Genomic DNA, 21550 nt, shown 5'->3' on the forward strand with positions numbered 1-21550 from the left:
ATAATACATCTAGGAAAAGGGATAATTAAAAAACTAAATTAATATTAACAAGTAATAAATCAATATTGATTCAATATCTGCAGCTTCATTAAGTTATTTCTTCAGAAGAGGGTCAGGTCTGTGATCTGTTTCTATTAGTCTACCATGATTTTTATCGTTTGAATAAAAAAACGTCTCCCTGTTCATTTTTGGTGATGTTTTGGTCCAGAGGTTGATTATTTATTTTTTTTTAAATACTTGGCAGCTCTCCATTAGTGGCTACGGAAAAAGCAGCACTTACAAGGATTCTGAGCGAGGGCGTTGCCTCCTCCAGAATGTAATATTGACAAAGAAGTGCCACATCCCACATGGAACATCTCATCCTCAGCTGAGGCACCAACTGATACACAACCACGCTCTTTTAAATGGGAAAAGTCCTGGCTCTGAGAAATCCCTCACAATATCCCAGCAAAAATTAGGTGAAAGAAATAACAGCAGCAACGCTGAACTTGGTGTGGGCTTCTGAATTGCTCATAACATTACTGTGGTTGGGTATAGAGCTCTGCTACATTTAAAGATTTTTTGTTTTAAGGCAAACAGACTTGAGGTTTAGGTGTTAAATTGTACATTTGTAATTTAAACAATTGAAACTAGTCATGTAATAACTCCCGATCTATAACAGTAATTAATAGTGATAATAAACAAGTAAAATCAATACAGACTTCTGATGTACAGTTAGTGGTATGCAACCATGACTCGAGTTTTTATTTAAATAATAAGAGAAGTTTTAAGTTTTAAATGTTTGAATCTCCCTGTAAAAAGAGACTGATTAAAAATGGGCAATAACACAATACTGTGTCACTGAATTTATGACCTGCTGATCCTATTGAAATATTTTAATTCTGCAGAAAAGAAGGCAGAGAAAGCGTAGATTTATGACACCTATTTGACATAAATAAGTTGCAGGTGTGTTAATATGTAGAAAATACCATATTGCCCAGAAAGATTGCAATAAATATATTTGTTTGTTCAAAAAGAAAATAAAGGCAGGGTATTTCTATAAATCTGAAATAGTTGTGTTGGTTTCTAGGCTTTTCAGTTAATAGTGGAGGGCAAGCATAAGTTACAACATTAATATAAACCTGGTAATACTTCAATAACTTGCTGATGCAAGTGGGAGTAAGATGCTTTGCATTGCCAATGAGAGTTATGCCCTAATGTATTAATCAATCTGGTTAAGAGCAGCTTAGAAACTGAAATGGAAAGTAGAGAAAATAATATTCAAAATCCCTATTTAAGGGGATGGTTCTTCAGAGCTTTTCCCAGAAAGTGACTTCTTGACGTGGCTTTTGCCAAGGTGCGTCAAGAAAAGCACCTGCTTTCATTTTATATTTATGTTATTCTACAGAATAATAACTATATCTTGATTTCTGCCTAAGAAGACCGGAGGGTTTTTGTAAAACTTGATTTTGTTTGGTTACACACCAATTACTGGGCCCTGACCAACCTCAGTCTAATCTGACAGCCAATGTGCATAATGTGGAGAGTTGGCTCAAGGCATTTCAGCGCAGAAGAAACAAGCAAATCTTGCTCCCATGAGGGTGAGTGACTGGGGTTTTGCTGCTCCTACTACGAGAGGGGAAAGGCAGAGGCTAAAAGAGGGAGACAGACCTGAGAACGCTGAAGAGATGACTCTCTTTGATGCAGTTCCAGTGTGGCTGCTGCAAGGGGCACTGGATGGAGAAGGTGGTATCTCACATTGCTTGGAGCAACCAGCTCAGTGACCACCAGCCCACAAAAGCCTTCTCCTCCCCTGGCAACTCGCTGCCTTGGCCACCTGCCTGCTCAACCCGTGCCTACAGCCCACCAGGTTAATGTCTGTAAATTCTGCAATTGTCACTTGTTTATCTTTCTCAGGATAGATGACCTCTTACATCTCACAAGCATGCAACAAATCCTTGAAAGAAATAGTTGAAATACAACAATAAGTCATAAGAACATGCAATATAAGACAACTAATATTTAATTGAAATGAGGTCCCATTACCTGTGTATGTGATGGTGGGAGACCTTTTCTGCCATAGATGCCAACCAGAGCGGCTTTTCCTAAAGACACATTGAATTTCAGATGCACTGGGTGGTCGATGAACACCTGAGATCTCCAAAAGATACCAGGAGGGATCTTCTGTGTGGCTCGTCTGCCAACATCAATTTCTCCAGAGTCTATAAAACTGTCGTCTGGAAAGAAACTACTGGGCTTTCCTGCCAAAACACAGGAACAAAAATCTTGGATTAGCCTTAGATCCTAAAAAGTAATCCAATCATAGTGGTATCTCTGACAAAGATCTTGAGAAACAGCCTATTAGTGTCCTGAGGTCTTCAGAGCACTTTGAGTAGCCAATCCATATGGTTATGGGAGGGAAAACTGGCAGGGTTATTCCTGGCTGCGGTAACTGTTTTGTTTGAAAACATGAACATGGGAAGAGCAACCTGGAGAAAAATGGCCTTTTGTTTAAACTGCAACATCAGAGAGCGTGTAATTACATTCTGGAGATAAGAATAAATCATCTGACATTATATCCGAAGTGAATGTAAGTCGACGGATGGAGAAGTCATTATTAAATTAGCAAAGAGAAATGTAGTAACAGTGAGGTAGACACGTGTCACAGGATGGAATGGTAGCGTGGAGAACAGCAGCATGAACGATGCCTAAGTGGGGAAAGGAAAATGTTTCTCTATTAAATTAATTCTTGACAGTCGTAACAGTATTTGAAATTCGTTCAACAGTCCATAAAAAGCTAAAGAAAATAAAGGACGGAAAGAAACGAAGGAAATCATACCCTGCACTTGAGTAATATCTGCCAAGAAACATGAGAGGTTTTAATTGGGTTTCAGTACAATCTGTAAAGTGTGTTATGATTATCCATCAGGATATCCATCAGGACCCAAAAGGAAGCCCAGGGAATAAGGGGCAGAGTGAAGAATTGTATTTTTAATTCATTATTTACATATAGTGTGCCATTACAGCACACTACTCTCTGCTTCACAGATCAGGCAATTCTAACAAAACGAGATGGAAACTTTCAGGAACACACAATCTTTTGAAGAAAAATCACATTGTGAGATTTTTTTTAAAATTCCAGAACCTACATTGGAAATGGGAAACAAAAATATCTTTCCCCACCCATCATGAATTTGAGTCAAATTATCTTAGAATTTACTTCTCGTGTTGAAAAGGGTTTTTTTTAAAATTCCAGAACCTACATTTGGGAAATGGGAAATAAAAATATTGTTCCCCACCTATCATGAATTTGTGTCAAATAATCTTAGAATTTACTTCTCGTGTTGAAAAGGTGATTGGTAAAACAACCTTTCATTTAATTGTTTCAAATATTAATATTTCCTTTAGCATTCGGTAATATTAATGATAGTATTTCCTTAAACTTCTCCAAAGACCATCCCAACATAAACTCTCCAGGAGAAACAGATGTAAATTGTCATCATAGACTCTCCAGGAGAAACAGATGTAAATTGTCAGCTGTCTCTGTAAAATCCGTATAGGAATTATATGCATATTAACTACTAACAAAAGAAGCCTCTAGAGATGTTTCTTTGTAGGATGGAGAATTTTTCTCTCTGTTTTGGTTTTTTTGTTTGTTTGTTTGTTTGTTTTAACTTATGTAAAACTTTCTAGCAGAACTTTTGGTCCAAATAAGACTAAACCCTTATTTAAAGTTGGGAACTCCTTGAGTTGAAGTGGGACTTGGTGGCACATTTCATTTCTGTGCTACCTTGTGGCAGAAGTTGTTATGTACCAGCACAATCTAGAAAGCAAATGGCGTTCACATCTTTATAGAAAAAATGCTACTGGTAATTTTATAACATCCTCATTTATCTTTGTTCATCGCAGTAAATAAATACAGGGGGGAAATCTGCTGATTTTTTTATCCTTTTTTTAGTCAAAGAGTATATTAATAGAGATAATCAGAAGTGGCTTAGGTAAATGGACGTTCTTTCCGAATCATTTTGTGTTGATAGAGTAAAATTGTACAATGAAAATCAACTACCTTGATTCCGAAGGGGATTACTTTATCAACGGATTTTTTAATATTTATTTGGCATACTAAAATGACTTTTCATACTGTCAGGATTAAAGGAAAGTTCCCACGTCTTCATGCAAAGTTTCTTATTCCATTATTGTCAGCTGAAAAGAGTCAGGATTCCATTAAAAAAAAAAGAGCTAAAGACATCGCATGTTTTGGTTGAAATGAAGGATATATTATTTTTCTGATTACTACTGACATGTTTTATAGATTCTTAGAAATTCAGATGAAAACCTGAAGTGTTTGATATGCGCCCTGATTGCTCATTAATAAAGATGGTGAATGGGAGTGGCTCGGGGAGGGTGAGAATTGAGTAGGAGAGACGTTGCTGTGCAAGGGCCAGCCTGGAGGGGATGAGCACAGCACGGATTCTGCCCGTCCAGAGACCAGAGCTTGGCTCGTGAGGGTGAAAACGCTTCTGTGATTGATGCCATTTCACAGAAATAACTGTTTAGACACACGATTACAAGGTTTGTGTCTCCTCTGGATGGACAGTTGTGTGTCTGAGAAGCTGATATCCCAAGAGCTGTTAGATCACGTTGCCAGCGGTTGACATTTACGCCGATGTAGAAGTCTAAAGAAAGGCTCTTCTCACCAGGCTGGATTCAGCCCCTGAAATCCATCCCTTTTTCACCAGTTTTAGCCTCCAGGAACATCAGGCCCTATGGACCGGATACTTCATAAAGAAAGTACAATAAAAATGCAATTTCAGCTTCTAATCAGAAATTGGGTTTTAATCAGAATATCTGACTCCTTAAAATTAACTTCAGGTCTGAATTCTTAATTGGGCTGTCAATTACTTTGCTCTTTCCACACATTGCCTCGAACTTTTTAGTTGCCCTAGCAACTATTCCTAATTTATTTGGACATAAAAATGAACTATTTCATTCTGGCCCTTGTTGGATCGACTTGTATTTTTGACAGCAAGGTACCCTGACTCAGCAAAACATTTAAGAACAGACTTCCATTTCTCCGACTTTAATCACACTTAATTACATGCTTAAAAGTAAGCATGGGATTAAATGCTTTGGTAAATAGGGATGGGTTTAAACCCAGGTAAATGCTGTGCTGGAGCCACAGATGAGAAGGAAGGACCATTGCTTAGAATTGGCAAGACAAGGGTAATGATTCAGGCAGATCAGCTGCGAGACTATTCTCACACATTCCAGCCCATTCCAGTGTGATCAAGCAGACTTTCAAATATATTTCAATTCATTTTTTTCATAAATTTCAAAGTTCTGGATTAGAATAGCAGCCAGAATAGCCCAGAATTACTTGCATAGTCATCCAAGGGGGAAAGAGCTGCATTTTAAGGCCGGAGGGGACTAATCCTGCCAGAAAGACCTTCTTCTACTGTGTTTTTTAGGGGATATTGCCCCCTAAAATTCACATATTCCCTAAAATCTGTACAAAGCACCACCTTGAGGAGTCTTCTAATGACATAATCTGGTATTTCCCAGATTTCTCTTTCAGCAGAGCTTTTGGGCACCAATTGAAACTCCTGCTGATGTCACCGTAAGCGTGGCTGAAAGAGAAATCAAGTGGAGGTCTTTGAGAGGGAGGGCAGTTTGGGACACATCCATTTGTATTTTCATTTGGACTTTTAAAAAGAAACGGACAGATCAAAACGAGATGTTTCAAAAATAAAACATATGGCAAGTTGGAGGGGGGAAAAAAAAAGGGATCTGTGATGAAGTATTTTTGAATACGACAGCAGGGACATCTGCAGCTTGCTGTACTGTCTAGAAAGGTTTGCTGAGAATAATCCACTCAGCTGATTTGTCCTTGTAGCAACTTGATGTCAGCCATCAGTTGCTGGTAAATACTGCTTTAAGGGACACACGTAATTATGGCCTTTATTTAGACTAATAAAGACAGACAAACTCTTAAGGGAAAAGAAAAACACTACAATTGATTTAAATTAAATATGTAAACATAGGCTCTCAGCCAAAGTCTAGGGAACTCTGGTGAAACTTTTGAGTTCAGTGAGTTGTCAGAACAGTAGCGCACTTCTTATCTCTTATCCACAAACCTTCCTCTCCCAAAATAACTACCAAAAATAGCCAATGACTTCGATTTTACTGAAATCTGTTAACTTCGTCTAAAGAAGCTTGTCAGGCAAACAAAAGAGCTTTCTGAAAACTGGAATTTCTCATTTCTCCAGCTAAGTCTTGGGAGGGATTGAATTAAAACTGCAAGGTGTCGACATCGTGATAATTTGTCGACATCGTGATAATTTTTCAACATCGTGATAATTTGTGGAGACTCCTTTTATCTGGCTACTTTTGCAAAGCGATGTCCAAGTCTGGAGTGCCAAAACTCACAGTGTAATAGCCCTTAATAAATGTTTTGGTCCTCAAAACATTTGGTACTAGATGGCAATCACAGAATCATAGAATGGTTTGGGTTGGAAGGGACCTTAAGGATCATTGAGTTCCAACCCCCTGCCATGGGCAGGGACACCTCCCACTAGACCAGGTTGCTCAAAGCCCCATCCAGCCTGGTCTAGAACACTTCCAGGCATGGGCATCCATGACTTTTCTGGGCCTTGAGACTTCTCTGGGCCTTTCTCATGAGTAGGGAAACCAAAATATTTTTGTACTGTTGTACAAAAAGCTTGATCCAATGCTGCTGGAATCATTTAATTTTCAAGACATGTTTTTTTCCCATGAAAACAGCCACTGGAGGCAGGGTTTTCATGATGGCCTTCTGTAGCCTGTGAGATACGGTGCAGATGGTTCCGCCTTGAGAATGCCTTGGACATGTGGTGAAGGTTGCACACAGTTTCATCGCATTAGTGGACATCAGAAGAGTATGAAACTTAGAAACATATGGAAACAAGACCGACGACTACTAGTTCTAGATGGGAAAGACTGGAAAAAGCACCTGGTGATGGCAGCATTGAAGGTAATGGAACATGAGATTGGATGGCTGGAGTTCAGAGGCAGACAGAAGACTCACAACATGGACACACACCAACCATACCTTCACTGGTTCCTTTGCCTTTCCTGTCAGGTAACTCTAACCCTGTGCCCCCCGAAGGATATAAGGAGACGTCCGTTGGCACTGGCCAACTGCTGGCTGTGTCTTCCGTGATTTCATACATCTGCCCTTCCATCGGCTGCAGGTGCCAGTTTAGGCCAAACAGGTGCATGGCTGTGGTGAGCAATGAGAAAAGTCATCTTTTTCTGTTTGGGAGAGTTGCAGAACTACAGGGGCACTTTCTAAACCCTCGTTCCACTGCCTTATTAGTGGTCAATCCTTTAGAACAAGAAGGGCATTAACATAATTAGACAGCCTTTGCTGCTTCTACCACACCAACTCCCTAGGTGTTTCCACCCACTTAAACTCCTTTTAGATCAGCTGTACCAATCCACTCCTGCTTCCAGTAGAACCAGTCCTGACTCATGGCCTGTGTGAGAGAGCAACCAGGCACAGTGTTTCAGAAAGCTCCTGAGGCCAGGGTGACAATGAGCTGAACACAGAAATACAAGGAGGATTAACAACACACCAATAAGTCCCAGGAAACTGCACTCTGGTTTGTTTTGCTGTATTCACAGCATTATTTTTTTACCCACCAATTACACACAGAAGCTCTTACAGACATGTCTGACAGTTCTTCCTGGATAAAACCAAGTGAAAACCAAGGCAATTTAAGACCCATCTCGCACACCCGCCTTTGTGTTCAGCACCACAAACGCGAGCGACTACGACGGAGTGCTCCTTGGCACAACTCCCCTCTTCAGATCAAAGACACGGCCTCAACAGCTGAAAAAAAAAAAAGCAGCCCCATTTGGAGCTGTGTGATGTCAGGGCACAGCTCCCTGTGGGTTTCTGGGCCCCGCAAAGTCATCCAGCACACACGTGAATCTGTTGCAAGGCATTACATGAAGACGAGTGAAGTTAAGGAACAAGACGAAATACTTAAAAAGCAAACACATGTATGAGGGGTATGGAAGATTATATGCTTATACAGTGAAGACTTGCCCCTTGAAAATATAAAGCAAAAGAATGTGGCTTCCCATATCAGTTCTTCGATTCCAAACATAAACATTTCTTACTCAATAAGTATCCCCTTTAGCTTCAGGCTCTGATATTTGCTACACTTGGAAAGAGGTTTCTTTTTTAAGGGAATGCCTTGATATTTTACACTATAATTTCTCCGAGAAACTCTACAACGACTCTAGCATCACAGCCATTTAACATAAACAAAACCAGTAAAGAAATAGAGCATTTTCATTGCCTTTGGTTCGCATTTTATTCATGAAGATACATCTGAGCTCGGCAAATGTCGTCAGGGACAAGTGGTTGGTTTATTTAAACCTGTGCATCAGGAAAAATCTTTTCAAGAGGACTGAAAAGTAATCTGAGTAGTTCTCCCAAACCAGCATTCATTTTATTCATGAAGATACATCTAAGCTTGGCAAATGTCGTCAGGGACAAGTGGTTAGTTTATTTAAACCTGTGCATCAGGAAAAATCTTTTCAAGAGGACTGAAAAGTAATCTGAGTAGTTCTCCCAAACCAGCATGTTTAGGCAATTTAGCAAAATCAGTGATTTTTTCCACTTCAGTCTCAATTAGGTCATTTATCATTTACTAACATGAATAAGCTTGTCTTTGCACTACTACGACATCACAAAAGAGGACAGAAACACCCTCCTTTTGCCATGAAAGTGGGGACGGGGTTTGTTAACAAAGTCTTAACCATCAAGAAAGAGAATACTCTCCCAAAACTCCCACAAAGCAAGGAAGAGCAGCAAGGAAGGTCCTCTGAGGACTTGTCCAGAACTCAAACTTTTTTATACAGGTACACATAACCAAGAAAGAATGTCACCAACACAACTGTTAATTCAACCAGGATACTTTAGGCAGAGGGGCCAGTATGTTCCTCTGAAAGGAATACATTTACTTGGCAGAGAAACTGCAGGGCAAGAGAGGAAATCAAGCTGGGAGCAAAGAAATTGCATCAAGTATTTGGCATTGCTACACTTGCATAATATCATCGTGCTTCTACAGCCCTCATCATCAGAGTGCCTGGGCACTTCATAGCTATTAACCTCATAAAACCTCATCAGGTAGGAATCTGCTATTTTTACTTCACAGACAGGAAAAAGAGAACTACAGCAGATGAAAGGACTGACTCAGTTCACTTGTTTGGGCGTTAAAATGTGACTGTGTGTTAATTCACTTAATTTACTCTATGCTCACAGGTTCACAAGCCCCAACAGGCACCTCATGCTCCCCTCTGCCAGCATCAGTACCGGATACTGCCTGGGAATGCCATCCAGACTGGACCTCTCCATGGACCAGAGAGTTACCCAGGTGTCACTGAGCTGTTACAGAGCTCAAGGACTCAAGTGCTCTGAGCACGTACAAGCTCTCCTGTTTAACCACACAGAGGTTTGAAGTTCCAAGCAGAATGAAAACTCTGTTCTTCCCTCCTCCTCTGCTGGCCCCCAAGTGCTTAATCCCAACTCCATCTACCAGATGTCTACTCTTTACTCCTGTGCTGGCCCCAAAGCGCTTAATCCCAACTCCATCTACCAGATGTCTTCATATTACGACTTGCATGAGCTTATACTGGGCCTCACTGGTTCCCATCACAGGTGGGAATTGAGCCAGTGGGGTTTTTTTTTCCACTAAACCATTTGGATTGCTCTAGCCTTTGGAAGTCATAGTATAAGTGTCACACAAACACTTGGGAACACATTGTTTCCCCAAAGGACATTGCTTCCCCTCCTCTCCTTAGGAGAAATTTATCACAGAATCACACTTCATATTACGACTTGCATGAGCTTATACTGGGCCTCACTGGTTCCCATCACAGGTGGGAATTGAGCCAGTGGGTTTTTTTTTTCCACTAAACCATTTGGATTGCTCTAGCCTTTGGAAGTCATAGTATAAGTGTCACACAAACACTTGGGAACACATTGTTTCCCCAAAGGACATTGCTTCCCCTCCTCTCCTTAGGAGAAATTTATCACAGAATCACAGAATCGTAGTGGTTGAAAGGGACCTCAGAGATCATCGAGTCCAACCACAAAATACAAACAACAAAAAAAACCAACCACCTACCACCTAAACACACAACAACAACCAAACCAAAACCATCACCCACCCACACAACATCCCACCACAAACCAATAATCTCGGGCACTAGAGCATGCCCTGAAGAGCCATGTCTACACGTTTCTTAAATACCTCCAGGGATGGTGACTCCACCACCTCCCTGGGCAGGCTGTTCCAATGCCTGACAACCCTTTCAGTAAAGAAATGTTTCCCAATATCCAACCTGAACTTCCCCTGGAGAAATTTATTGCTTGTATTTACTTATTATTTACTGCAAGAAAATCATAGAATCATAGAATTCTCTAGGTTGGAAGGGACCTTTCAGATCATTGAGTCCAACCATCAACCTAACTCTGACAAAAACCACCACTAAAACATATTTCTACGCACTATGTCTACCCATCTTTTCAATACCTCCAGGGATGGTATGAAGGAGAATTCAGCATCATTTTGGGTGTAGTGGGAAAGCTGAGTATTTCTTCCAGGCAGAGAAAATGCATTGAAAAACACCTGAGAGGACATGTCTTATGAAAGGAACATCTTGCTTCAGCGTAAGGACAGAATTGTTAGCTGGAAGTGCTACGGCTTTTCTACACATTGTCTGTCCCCTTGAGCAACTGAATCAACCACTCCATGTCACGATTCATTCCTAAATGTTTGCAAAGTGTCTTATAATGTCCCAACATAGAAAATATGACAAATTTCTGTAACATAGGTGCTGTGTTATCACGCAGAGACAGAAGGCCTATGTTAATATGTTAACTTTTGTCTTTGGTCTATAGATTTTGTCTAAAGCAAAAAGCATCTTGTGCACATTGATCACATCACCACGTAAATTATAGAATCAAAGAATCATAGAATAATTTGGGTTGGAAGGGACCTTTAAAGATCCTCTAGTCCAACTCCCCTGCCATGGACATCTTGGACTACATCAGGTTGCTCAAAGTCCCGTCTAACCTGACCTTGAACACTTCCACGGATGAAGCTTCCACAACTTCTCTGGGCAACCTGTTTTAGCCCAGAGTTTTATTTCACCACCTTCATAGTAAAGAATCCCTTATATCAAATCTAAATCTACCCTTTTTTCATTTCAAACCATTACACCTTGTCCTGTCACTACAGCCCCGGTAAAAAGTCTCTCTCCATCTTTCACATAAGTCCCCCTTAAGTATTAGAAGGCAGTAAGAAGGTCTCCAACGATGACGCATAAGATCTCTGCACACAATGCTTATGAAAGTATAAAAAACTGAGAAACACAGAGAATTATTTGAAAAGCATTTTAATTCAGTGGGTTAAAAATAATTTAGAAAACTGACTGCAAAAGTTCGGAGCTAGTGCTCTGTTCAGGGTTTCGGATTTGAGGTTTCTAAGCACAAAATAAAAACCTATAAATATTCCCACCCACAAGGCAAACAGACATCAAGCAATTTCTGCTGCAGGTAGGAAACCTGCAGGAAACTACAAAAGCCTTCCTGAAACCAGAACAAAGAGTCTGATTTACTTTGGAAACACACTCTGATAGCAAGTATGTTATTAGGAAATCACCTGATTAAATGTTTGCCATTACTATCTTCCAAATACCAACAGTGTCTGATTAGCAAGGTGGTAGAAGGTTCATTCTTCTGCTTGCTCCCCCTAAATGCCATACTCATGTGAAAACATCAAGCAGTAACAGCAGTGGATGTTTTCAGTCTCTACATCTCAGTGGGATGTGTAAAACTGTCGATGCACACAGTTGCTTAAAGGTTTTAGGAGAGGCACAAATCAAGCTCGTTTTGTGCTAAATTGATGCAAAAGTTCTTTCTTGTAGAAAAAAAAAGAGAAGACCATAACCAGGGAAGAACCCTGGAACCATGGATGAGAGGCACAAACATATTCTTTGAAGTGTTAATGTTCCTAAAAGCAAAGTGAAGCTGTAAAAATAGTTTGAGATTCCTGATGTTCTCAGTCTCCAGGTCAATTGAACCCACTGTTGACATTTTCTCTGGCTTTTTTTTACCCTCGGCTCAGCCAGATGTAAGATGTGGCTCACAAAGAGCAAATGCCCTCCTAAAAGTCCCCGTGTCCTTCCCCCTCTCCCTCCTCAATATGATTCTCAGTAGATATTCAGATATTGAAGACTCCCCATGTATTAAAAGAGCACACTGCAATTAACAATCATTAAAGTGTACCCTTTTGTAAAATACCATGTAGCTTTCACTGCCTGGGAAGCCTCATGACGTGCTCTTTGCAGAAGCTTTGGTCGTATTTCCCATGGCTAATAAAACTCTTTTGTCTGCCTTCTCTTGGAATGGAAACAAGACTTGGGGGAAACCCTGCGTGTGTCCTCTCTGGGCTGTTTCAGCACCAACAATGTAGATGATACAAAGACATCTGGGGCTCGTGTTTTGACATCAAATCTTTGACTTGCACAACTTTTTAACTGTAGCTAAGTGCTAGCAAAAAGTGCCCTGAACCTCACTGAGTGGCTAACAGAATTTTCTGTGGCAAAATAAACCACCTTATCCTCAGTCAAAGTCACTTCTGGCCTTCTTGGTGGTGGGGAAAGAAGGAAGCCAAACTCCAGTCCTTTCAGGGTCTGGTTACGTTGCTGAGCTCAGCATTTCAACCACGGCGATGTGACGTGGGTACTCATTGGCTGGACTCAGATTCACTTTAACAAAGCAAATTTACAAACAATTTAGCATCAGCGGAGCTATTTAACCATCCAAATAAATCAAAGTTCATATTGGTGGAACCAAGTGTTCAGGATCATGATTCTTTAGGTTTTAACACATTATCTCATTCTGTATTGCATTATTCCTGCTCCACAGCTGTTTGCGGAGGCAATAAGCAACATTAACTGATGCTATTAAGCCAAATAAAGAGGAACATTGTTTTAAAATTTGTTTTGAAGAGATCCATGCTTTTGGGTATCTTTGTATTATTGCCACTTGCTTATGACACAGCAAAACACTAAAGTCAAAATAACTGACTCAGCAGAGCAGAGAACAAAGAAACCGGTACAGCATTCAGAATGAAAAAGGACAAAGAAAGATAATAATTCACATGGTCAACAAAATGGACATCTCTTGGGACAGGTTGATGGAGCGAAGGAGTTAGCAGAGAGAGGCAGATGATTGTGATAGATCACAGGGAGAAGAAAAGACAAGCCATGCTTACTGAAGCATATGAGACCCCCAGAAACCACCCCAGTCAGCAAAAAATTGAAAAACACACTCCTGGCCCTTTATTAGCTTGTTGCTTTGCCCAAAGCGGCGAGCTAAGTGTAATAAATAACCAAACCAATCAATTACGATGTTTGAGATTAAGGCTACGGCTGAAGCCACCAGCTGCTTCGACAGCGTTTGTTAAATCCATCCTCACAGCAGCTCACAGGCTCTGCTGCTGCCTCTCCTCTCACAGCTCCCTCCCGCAGGCACCGCTGCTGGCCTGGTGGTTCCTCACCCAGGAGAAGTTCCTAGAGAAGCTAAAGAGTGACTAAAATTTGCGCCAGGGGAGGTTCAGGCTGGATATTAGGCAAATTTTTTTCACTGAAAGGGTTCTCAGCCATTGGAATGGGCTGCCCAGGGAAGTGGTTGAGGCACCATCCCTGGAGGTGTTCAAAAGACAGGTTGATGTGGTGCTGGGAGGTATGGTTTAGTGATGATGCTTCTTGTTTGTTGTGTGGGTGTCTATTTTTGTCAGTTAGGTTGACGATTGGACAAGATGATCTTTAAGGTCCCTTCCAACCTAGAAGATTCTGTGATTCTGTAAAATAACAACTGTTGGACACTTAACGACTGGTCTTGCCCCGAAGAATGAATGAAGAGTTTCTCAGAATGGAAAGTCAACAAAACCACCAAGTTAATCATCACCACCATGAGCGCGGTGCTCAGCCTGGACTTACAGCGCGTCCGGGGAGTAAATGGCATCTGGGCAAGACAGAAAGTCTTTTGGGCTTCTCCTTTGAAATACCAAGTCAGCCTTTCCACTCTAAAAACGCTCCATATTTTGAATCCAGATTTTTCTAAGGATGTCAGTTGATTTTGCATAAATAACACAGCTTTGGGACAGCCAGGTTTCTCTGTGCAGCCTCTTCCCCCTCCTCAGCTCAGCTGAACTAACACTGGGCTCCAGCCAGAGAAGAGTTTGGCCCCACCACTCCACTGTTTTTTACGAGCAACTCACTGCACTGATGATAGCAAAGCCAAAGCCAACCCAAGCCAAAGGACCACTCTTGGGAGGGAGAATGGTTTTCCAAAGCTTCCCAGTGTGGCACGGGGCAAAGGAGAACGTGAGAATGGATGGTGTGAGAAGGAAGTGCTGGGAGGCACTTAACCAACAAGGATAAAAGTGAGAAAGGGGGAGGAAGGTGAGAAAAATACAGAATGAGAGAAACTGAGAAAAAGGAGGAGGTTAGGAAAGAGCAAAAGAAAGCTGAGGAAAAAAGCAAAAGGGACTTGGAATAGGAAAACCAGCTGGAACTCAGTCAGCGGTTGAGAAGACATTTATATGGCTTGTTTCTTTGCTCTCCCCTCTTTTTGTGGAATCAGGCTTAAGATACGTGGTGGTTACATTTTCCTCTTTAACCTTCAGGTTTGACAGCCAGACTTACAATAACACACTCTCTCAAATGAGACCAGAGGTTTGCTTTTTCTCCTAATTGAAAAAAAAAAAGCTGAATCTCACCACTGAATTACTCAGGGCTAATTTAGACTCAAGTAAATGTATTGCTTTCACTCCTGTCTCTGAAATAAACTTGACTGTAATTATCTGGATAACTGTCTCTCTCTACACTGAAATTATGTGATTTCTGTAGAAGTGGGAGAATTGACTGTTGCAGAATTAATCATATTTTTGTGACATTCACTGTTATGAAAAGGAGCCTTTCAGCATGTAATAATCACTGGTTTGTCAATCTTCAATAAATCAAGGCAGAAGCACGCAAGATTAAGGAGAAGTGAACAGTAAAACAAACATTAAAAAAAGAAATCAACCTGTTTGTTTTTCTGTTGTAGCACTGTTCCATTTCAGTGCTGGACGAGGTTTCTGTGTCCCAGGGTGGCAGGGCATACCCACACGGCAAGAGTCAAGGGTTTCAGTGGTTTTAGGGCTCCACTGGTGTCAGAAGAGGGTAAAAGCAGCAAGGCTGGATGCAGGATATTGTACCCCTTTCTCTTTGTCTCTAGGATTAAGTCCTGAACCAGACAGATCCAAGCTGATGTTGATCACAGAATCACAGAATCTTCATGGCTGGAAAGGACCTCTGAGATCACCGAGTCCAACCATACACACACACAAAATACCCCCACAATCTTGGCCACCAGAGTATGTCCTGAAGTTCCACATCTACATGTTTCTTCAATACCTCCAGGGATGGTGACTCCACCACCTCCCTGGGCAGCCTGTTCCAGTGCCTGATCACCCTCTCAGTAAAGTAATTCTTCCTAATATCTAATCTAAATCTCCCTTGCCGCAACTTCAGACCATTTCCTCTGGTCCTGACATTATTCCCTTGGGAGAAGAGGCCAACACCCACCTCTCTATAACTTCCTTTCAGGGGCATGGGACATTTTGAGTGTTGGGGTAATTTAATATCCAAATACCTAACAGGTTCTAAGGTCTGGAATGGAAATCTAGACTAAAGATCCCAATGGTCTGTAATATCATGAATTCACACCATGTACACACACACACACACACGGGTCACTGAGCCAGGGGCTGTGGGACAAGGAGAGAGGGATTCCAGCGCGGCCAGTTCTTGCGTGGACCTTGGCAGTTACCTTGTGACTGAAAACTGCACAGCGCTCTGCGTGTCTGCCATCTAAAACTATCTCCTGTGAATAAATACTCTCCTTCCGTGGTGTTAAAGCTCTTACTTGAGGAATGAAAAACCTGATTTCTGAAACCTCCCTCTGCCTGAACGAAGGCACATGCAGCGTTCTCCACAACCCAGCTGGGTCGGGGCTGTTGTGCAGCTCGACATGTAAAATTAATAGGTCACAAAGGAATGGAGCCCAAAAGGCAGCTTGATTACACGTTGTTGAAGTGAAGGCTCTCAGCTTGTGGCTGGGAGGTCCCACGGCTCTGCTTCCTGGCCTGCTGATTTATTTGAGGCAAGACAATAGTTTAGAAATATAAAAAAAAAGGCACACGGAGGGACATTTAGGGTGATGCTCACTATTGTAAATTCCCCATCTGGCCCCCTTCCTGGCTGCTCAGTGATCCACCTTCAATGGGAAAGAAAAAAAGGGTTTAGAAGCCTTCTTCACACACTGGGATAAAGATGCTCTGCTGGGCTGGGCTGGGAGTTCTTCATGCTGAGAACTGGAGAATTCACAGAATCACAGAATCACAGAATCTTAGTGGTTGGAAGGGACCTCTGAGATCATCGAGTCCAACCACAAAAAAAACCAAATCAAAACAAAAACAAACAAACAAACAAACAAAAAAACACCACACACGCACCACACCACACCAAACGCCCACCAAAAACACCGCACCCACCAACTAAACCCCACACTCAACACCTCACCATAAACCAATAACCTTGGGCACTAGAGCATGCCCTGAAGAGCCATGTCTATATGTTTCTTAAATACCTCCAGGGATGGTGACTCCACCACCTCCCTGGGCAGGCTGTTCCAGTCCCTGACCACTCTCTCAGTAAAGTAGTTCTTTCTAATATCTAATCTAAATCTCCCCTGCCCCAACTTCAGACCATTTCCTCTGGTCTTGTCGTTCGTCCTTTGGGAGAAGAGGCCAACACCCACCTCTCTACAGTCTCCTTTCAGGTAGTTGTAGAGGGCAATGAAGTCTCCCCTCAGCCTCCTCTTCTCCAAACTAAACATGCCCAGTTCCCTCAGCCTCTCCTCATAGGACTTGTTCTCCAGATCCCTCACCAGCTTGGTGGCTCTCCTCTGGACACGCTCCAGCACTTCAATGCCTTCAATTCGTACCCACCCATCCCTGGGTGAAGGGATTAGGATGCAGCACGTAGATGATAAAACAGAGAGAGAGCTGTGTTGTGTTTGCTTGTGGGTTTTTTTAGGATCTCAAATGTCCTAAAGTAAGAGGTAGGTGCTTTCACAGCCAGCTCAGTATAGACACAAGCCAGACAGCCAGGATCCTGCCTGCTCCCGGACCATTCCTCCACCTTCAGAGCTCAAACTATGCAAGTACCAGAAGTTGTCCTTTCAGAGATAATTTAGGTTTCCTCCTCCCCTCAATCAGAATCACCATGTACAAAGGAAGAATTCAAATAATGGAGGGCTTCCTGCCTCTTTACATTTTGCCACCAGAGTGGGAACTGCCCCTCAGGAAAACAAAGCGTTGTTGTAATCACCTAAAATCCCGGCTGCAAATGCATTTACTTGCTTGGATTTGACACAAACCAGTTGTTCTTTAACCTCTGCTGACTGAGGAGCTGTATCAAAGATTTCCAAGATAGAAGCAGATGGTCTACCAAATAGTATTAGTTCCTTCTTAGGAGAACACTTTATATTTTAATTTAGTTGCCAATTGCTCTTAATAGGGAAGTAAAAAAGCTTCCAGCTGAAGCATCACATTTCTTTGAAATCTTCAAGGAAAGGGCTAGAAAGACCTGTTCTAAATTGAAGCAGTTCAGCTCAGTGTTTGTTCAATGCAAAGAGTCAGCACTTCCTATTCAATGTCTTCCTAATTACCCCTGGGGATCAAAGACATTCAAGTGATTGTCCATTCAAACCACTAATAAATGATCACTGGCCCCTCCGGTGCTATAGTACCTTGCTGGATGCTTGTAATTTTCAGCAGGAAAATGCAGTTTTAAATGGGTATTTAAAAATATTAAAAAAAAAAAAAATAAATTCAATATTTTAATAGGTATTTTTAGGAGGATTTTTTAAAGTGTAAACCCATAGAAAAAAAATAGATATAAAGGTGGTGTGGCTTATCCAAGGAGCTGCTTAAATACAATCTGTAATTTCCTTCACCTTCGACACCACTGTGAAAGTAGAATAGGAAGCTGAAAGATGGACCTCGGCAACACTTTGCTGCTATTCAGCAGCTTTACTGCACTGAAAAAGCTTATTTCAGCCCCCCCAGCTCCAGTAAATTTGGTGTTCCACAGGCTCAGGTCTTTCTCAGTAAAATAATATTTTCCCTTCTAGATACCCTTTCTGGCAGAGACCGTATTACTATAAATATTACTGAGATATTTCTTCAAGATCAAAGTCAATTATAAGATGGTCCCACTGTACCTCTAAATGGAGTTTTAATTTGTGTATATAATATTAGAAATAATGGTTTTCCCATTTGGGTACTCACTTCAATTAGAGAAATGAGGACAGGCAGCCCTACCAGAGGGCCTCCTACCTTGCTTTGCAATTACTAAAATTCTGGGCTAGCCTGTTGTGGACACTATAATTTTACAAATGCCATTTCATTACACACATATAAACTGTGAGACCCTAATTAAAAAGGGTTTAATTTACCTAGGTAAGTCAACAACCTCTTATATTCTTCCTTCCTTATTATCTCTGCCAGATATTGTCAGAAAACCTGCTTTCTCAAATTAATAGAATAGGTTGCTTAAACTCTAAAAAATAGAGTTTGCTGTTTAAAAGTCATCTATCTCCCCACCACAACAGAGGTGGGATCAGAGTTTATATGTAGCATCCCAGTTTAAGGGTTAAGGTCTAAATATTGTTGTAGAATTTGGCGGGTGAGCTGGTCTCTCCGATAGCTGTCTGCTCTTCCATCCATCTGAACACAAACATGATTTTATTATAAAGACAAGTCAATGATTTGAAAGTGCTGCTCATGATTTAATCCCAAAATCAGCTGAAAACTGTGTTAGTGTTTTTAGTCACCTTTCTAATGGCACCAGAGCCCCAAATCCCTTGATGTCCAAAGCACGGGTTTAACTTGGGCTTTACTAAGCCTGAGCGCATCGAGCGACTCAAAGACCATGATGGAGGTGCTTCACATTCAGTACAAATTTACCCATTTTTTAACTCAGGGCCAGAGAGCTCATCACCATTGTCAAAACCGGGCTCTAAAGCAGAATCCTATCACTTTGATGACTTTCTGAAGAGATCTGAAAAAAAATATCCCACACACGTATTCAGGAGCATCTCATTGTTTTAAATGCTTTGGCTGACAAATACAGAAATATGTTTAAAGCAGGCTAAAAATCTTTTAATTTATTTTCTAATTTTTCTTTACATAATCTTGAAAAACAAGCAGATTGCTCCAACAGTTTGCTTGGAGAGGGAAAAATTTTCTTTTTTTTTTTCCTTTATAAAAGCTCGGCAAATGGATACAAATGCACAGTCTGGGAAAGCTGATAAAGGGGGTGACACAGCACAATTAATGACACCAGAATTTTTTTTTTCTGTCCAGAGACCATGGGCAAAATCCAGCACAATACTTTCAGGTGCTATAAATCTAAGCCAATGGTTCAGATCAGTGTGAAAAGCTCTCTCAATAACAAAACTTAACACAACCCGATGATTTGTTCCCTTGGACTTAGAACTAAATCCAGCACATAGATTAAGGCAAGTGCTGGCAACTGCAACCCACAGTGTTCTCTTGAAAGGCCCACAGCCATCTTTCTGTTTAATTACACCTAAAAAAAAGCATTTGCTAAAGAAACTCAAAGTTCGCCAAGGCGAGCACTCAAAAAGTGAGTGAAGAAGGGAATTAAGATTGCTTGTGTGATTGTAGCTCAGCCCCTGTATGCATATGTGCTCCGTAATAGCCTTTAATTCCCTCATCACAGGCTATTTTTTTTTTTTTTTTCACTGGCCCAACGCAGAGCAGAACAATTGCACAGAAATTGCCACTCAACCCTGGCAACTCCAGCACTGTAGCACGTTCAATTGCTTTCTAGGGATGCCATATGTGCAGCCTGGTTGGTAGCGGTAGGAGGGGGTTGGAAAGGGAAGGAATGCTCAGGAAAAACTCAATGCAGACAATTTTGCTACTGGCACTCCAAATTGGTCCCTCCTGAGCACGCGCGAACTCCGGTTTTCTAGTTTTGTGGCAGCCAACTCTGGGTGGATGAAGGATATAATAAAGCACACACTATTGTTTGTTCTTCCTAACAGAAAAGAAGTGTGATGGTTCTTCCTTACCTCCACGCCTCTGCTGTATGAATATAAAATAACAGTAGATCCAACAGTAACAGTTTGCATAAGACTACACTGTTGGTAGGGATCCAGACCTCATCTCTCACAGGCTCACTTGTGGTCATTTAGGCCATGATCATTTTGTCTCTTCATTAAATATCAATTTATCAAAGTTCTTGCTCTGGGACATAGTAAACTGCCTTGTCCCTTCATCCCCAAAGTAGTGAATTAATCACAGAATCACAGAACTGTCTAGGTTGGAATTGACCTTTCAGATCGAGTCCAACTAACACTGACTAAAACTATCACTAAACCATGTCCCTCAGCACCATGTCTACCAGTCTTTTAAGTATCACCAGGGATGGTGACTCCACCGCTTCCCTGGGCAGCCTGTTCAACTGCTTAATGACCCTTTCAGTGTAAAAATTTTTCCCAATATCCATCCTAAACCTCCCCTGGTGCAACTTGAGGCCGTTTCTTCTTGTCCTATTGCCTGTTACTTGGGAGAAGAGACTGTTGATATTAAACAGTACCAAGTATTAACCAGTACTGGATTAAACAGTACCAAGCAGTGGAACCTGACAGTCTATAACATTAATTTGTTAGAAGGGAGCCGATGATGACTTTTGCTTTGGTCAGCCAATGCCTTCTGAATTCCTGTGCACAGTTCAGCTAGCAAGGACCAGAGCTCATTCTCAATAGATAGTTGAGGTGTGACCATCCATAAGAATCATAGAATCATAGAATCGTCTAGGTTGGAAGAGACCCTTGGGATCGAGTCCAACCATCTACCCTACTCTACAAAGTCCTCCCCTACACCATGTCCCTTAGCACTGCATCTAAACAGCCCTTAAACACAGCCAGGGATGGTGACTCCACCACCTCCCTGGGCAGCCTGTTCCAATGCCCTATCACTCTTTCGGTGAAAAATTCTTTCCTAATGTTCAATCTAAACCTACCCTGTTGGAGCTTGAAGCCATTCCCTCTCATCCTGTCACTAATTACAGTACAGAAATGCACCCATTCTGGACCAACTGGATGCCCAGAGTGGTCCCACGTACATGTTTCACAACCCAGAGTAAGTACAGAAATGCACCTCTTGTGGACCAACTGGATGCCCAGAGTGGTCCCACGTACATGTTTCACAACCCAGAGTAGCCCATGACCCACCTTGACTGGAAAAGGCATGTTAATACAAATAAAGTGTTAATGACCACTTGGATTCATACTGTTTGAAATATCATTATGCTTAGATTGTTGGATTTTTTTTTTTTCACCAAAACCATCAGGAAGCCCTTTTGATGC

The 21550-nt window shown here is 41.4% G+C and overlaps 1 protein-coding gene across 1 annotated transcript in view; it reads right to left on the bottom strand.

The window, feature by feature from the left end:
- TENM4 (teneurin transmembrane protein 4) overlaps positions 1-21550 on the bottom strand; it is an 826730-nt gene that overhangs the window by 223049 nt on the left and 582131 nt on the right. Inside the window, exons 9-10 of the mRNA XM_014941555.1 lie at positions 7067-7237; positions 2026-2240 (exon numbers count right to left, since the gene is read on the bottom strand). Coding sequence (XP_014797041.1) covers positions 2026-2240; positions 7067-7237 — 386 coding nt within the window. The remainder of the gene's footprint in view (positions 1-2025; positions 2241-7066; positions 7238-21550) is intronic.

The sequence above is a fragment of the Calidris pugnax genome, unplaced genomic scaffold (assembly GCF_001431845.1).
Source record: "Calidris pugnax isolate Ruff unplaced genomic scaffold, ASM143184v1 scaffold99, whole genome shotgun sequence".
Taxonomy (NCBI): domain Eukaryota; kingdom Metazoa; phylum Chordata; class Aves; order Charadriiformes; family Scolopacidae; genus Calidris; species Calidris pugnax.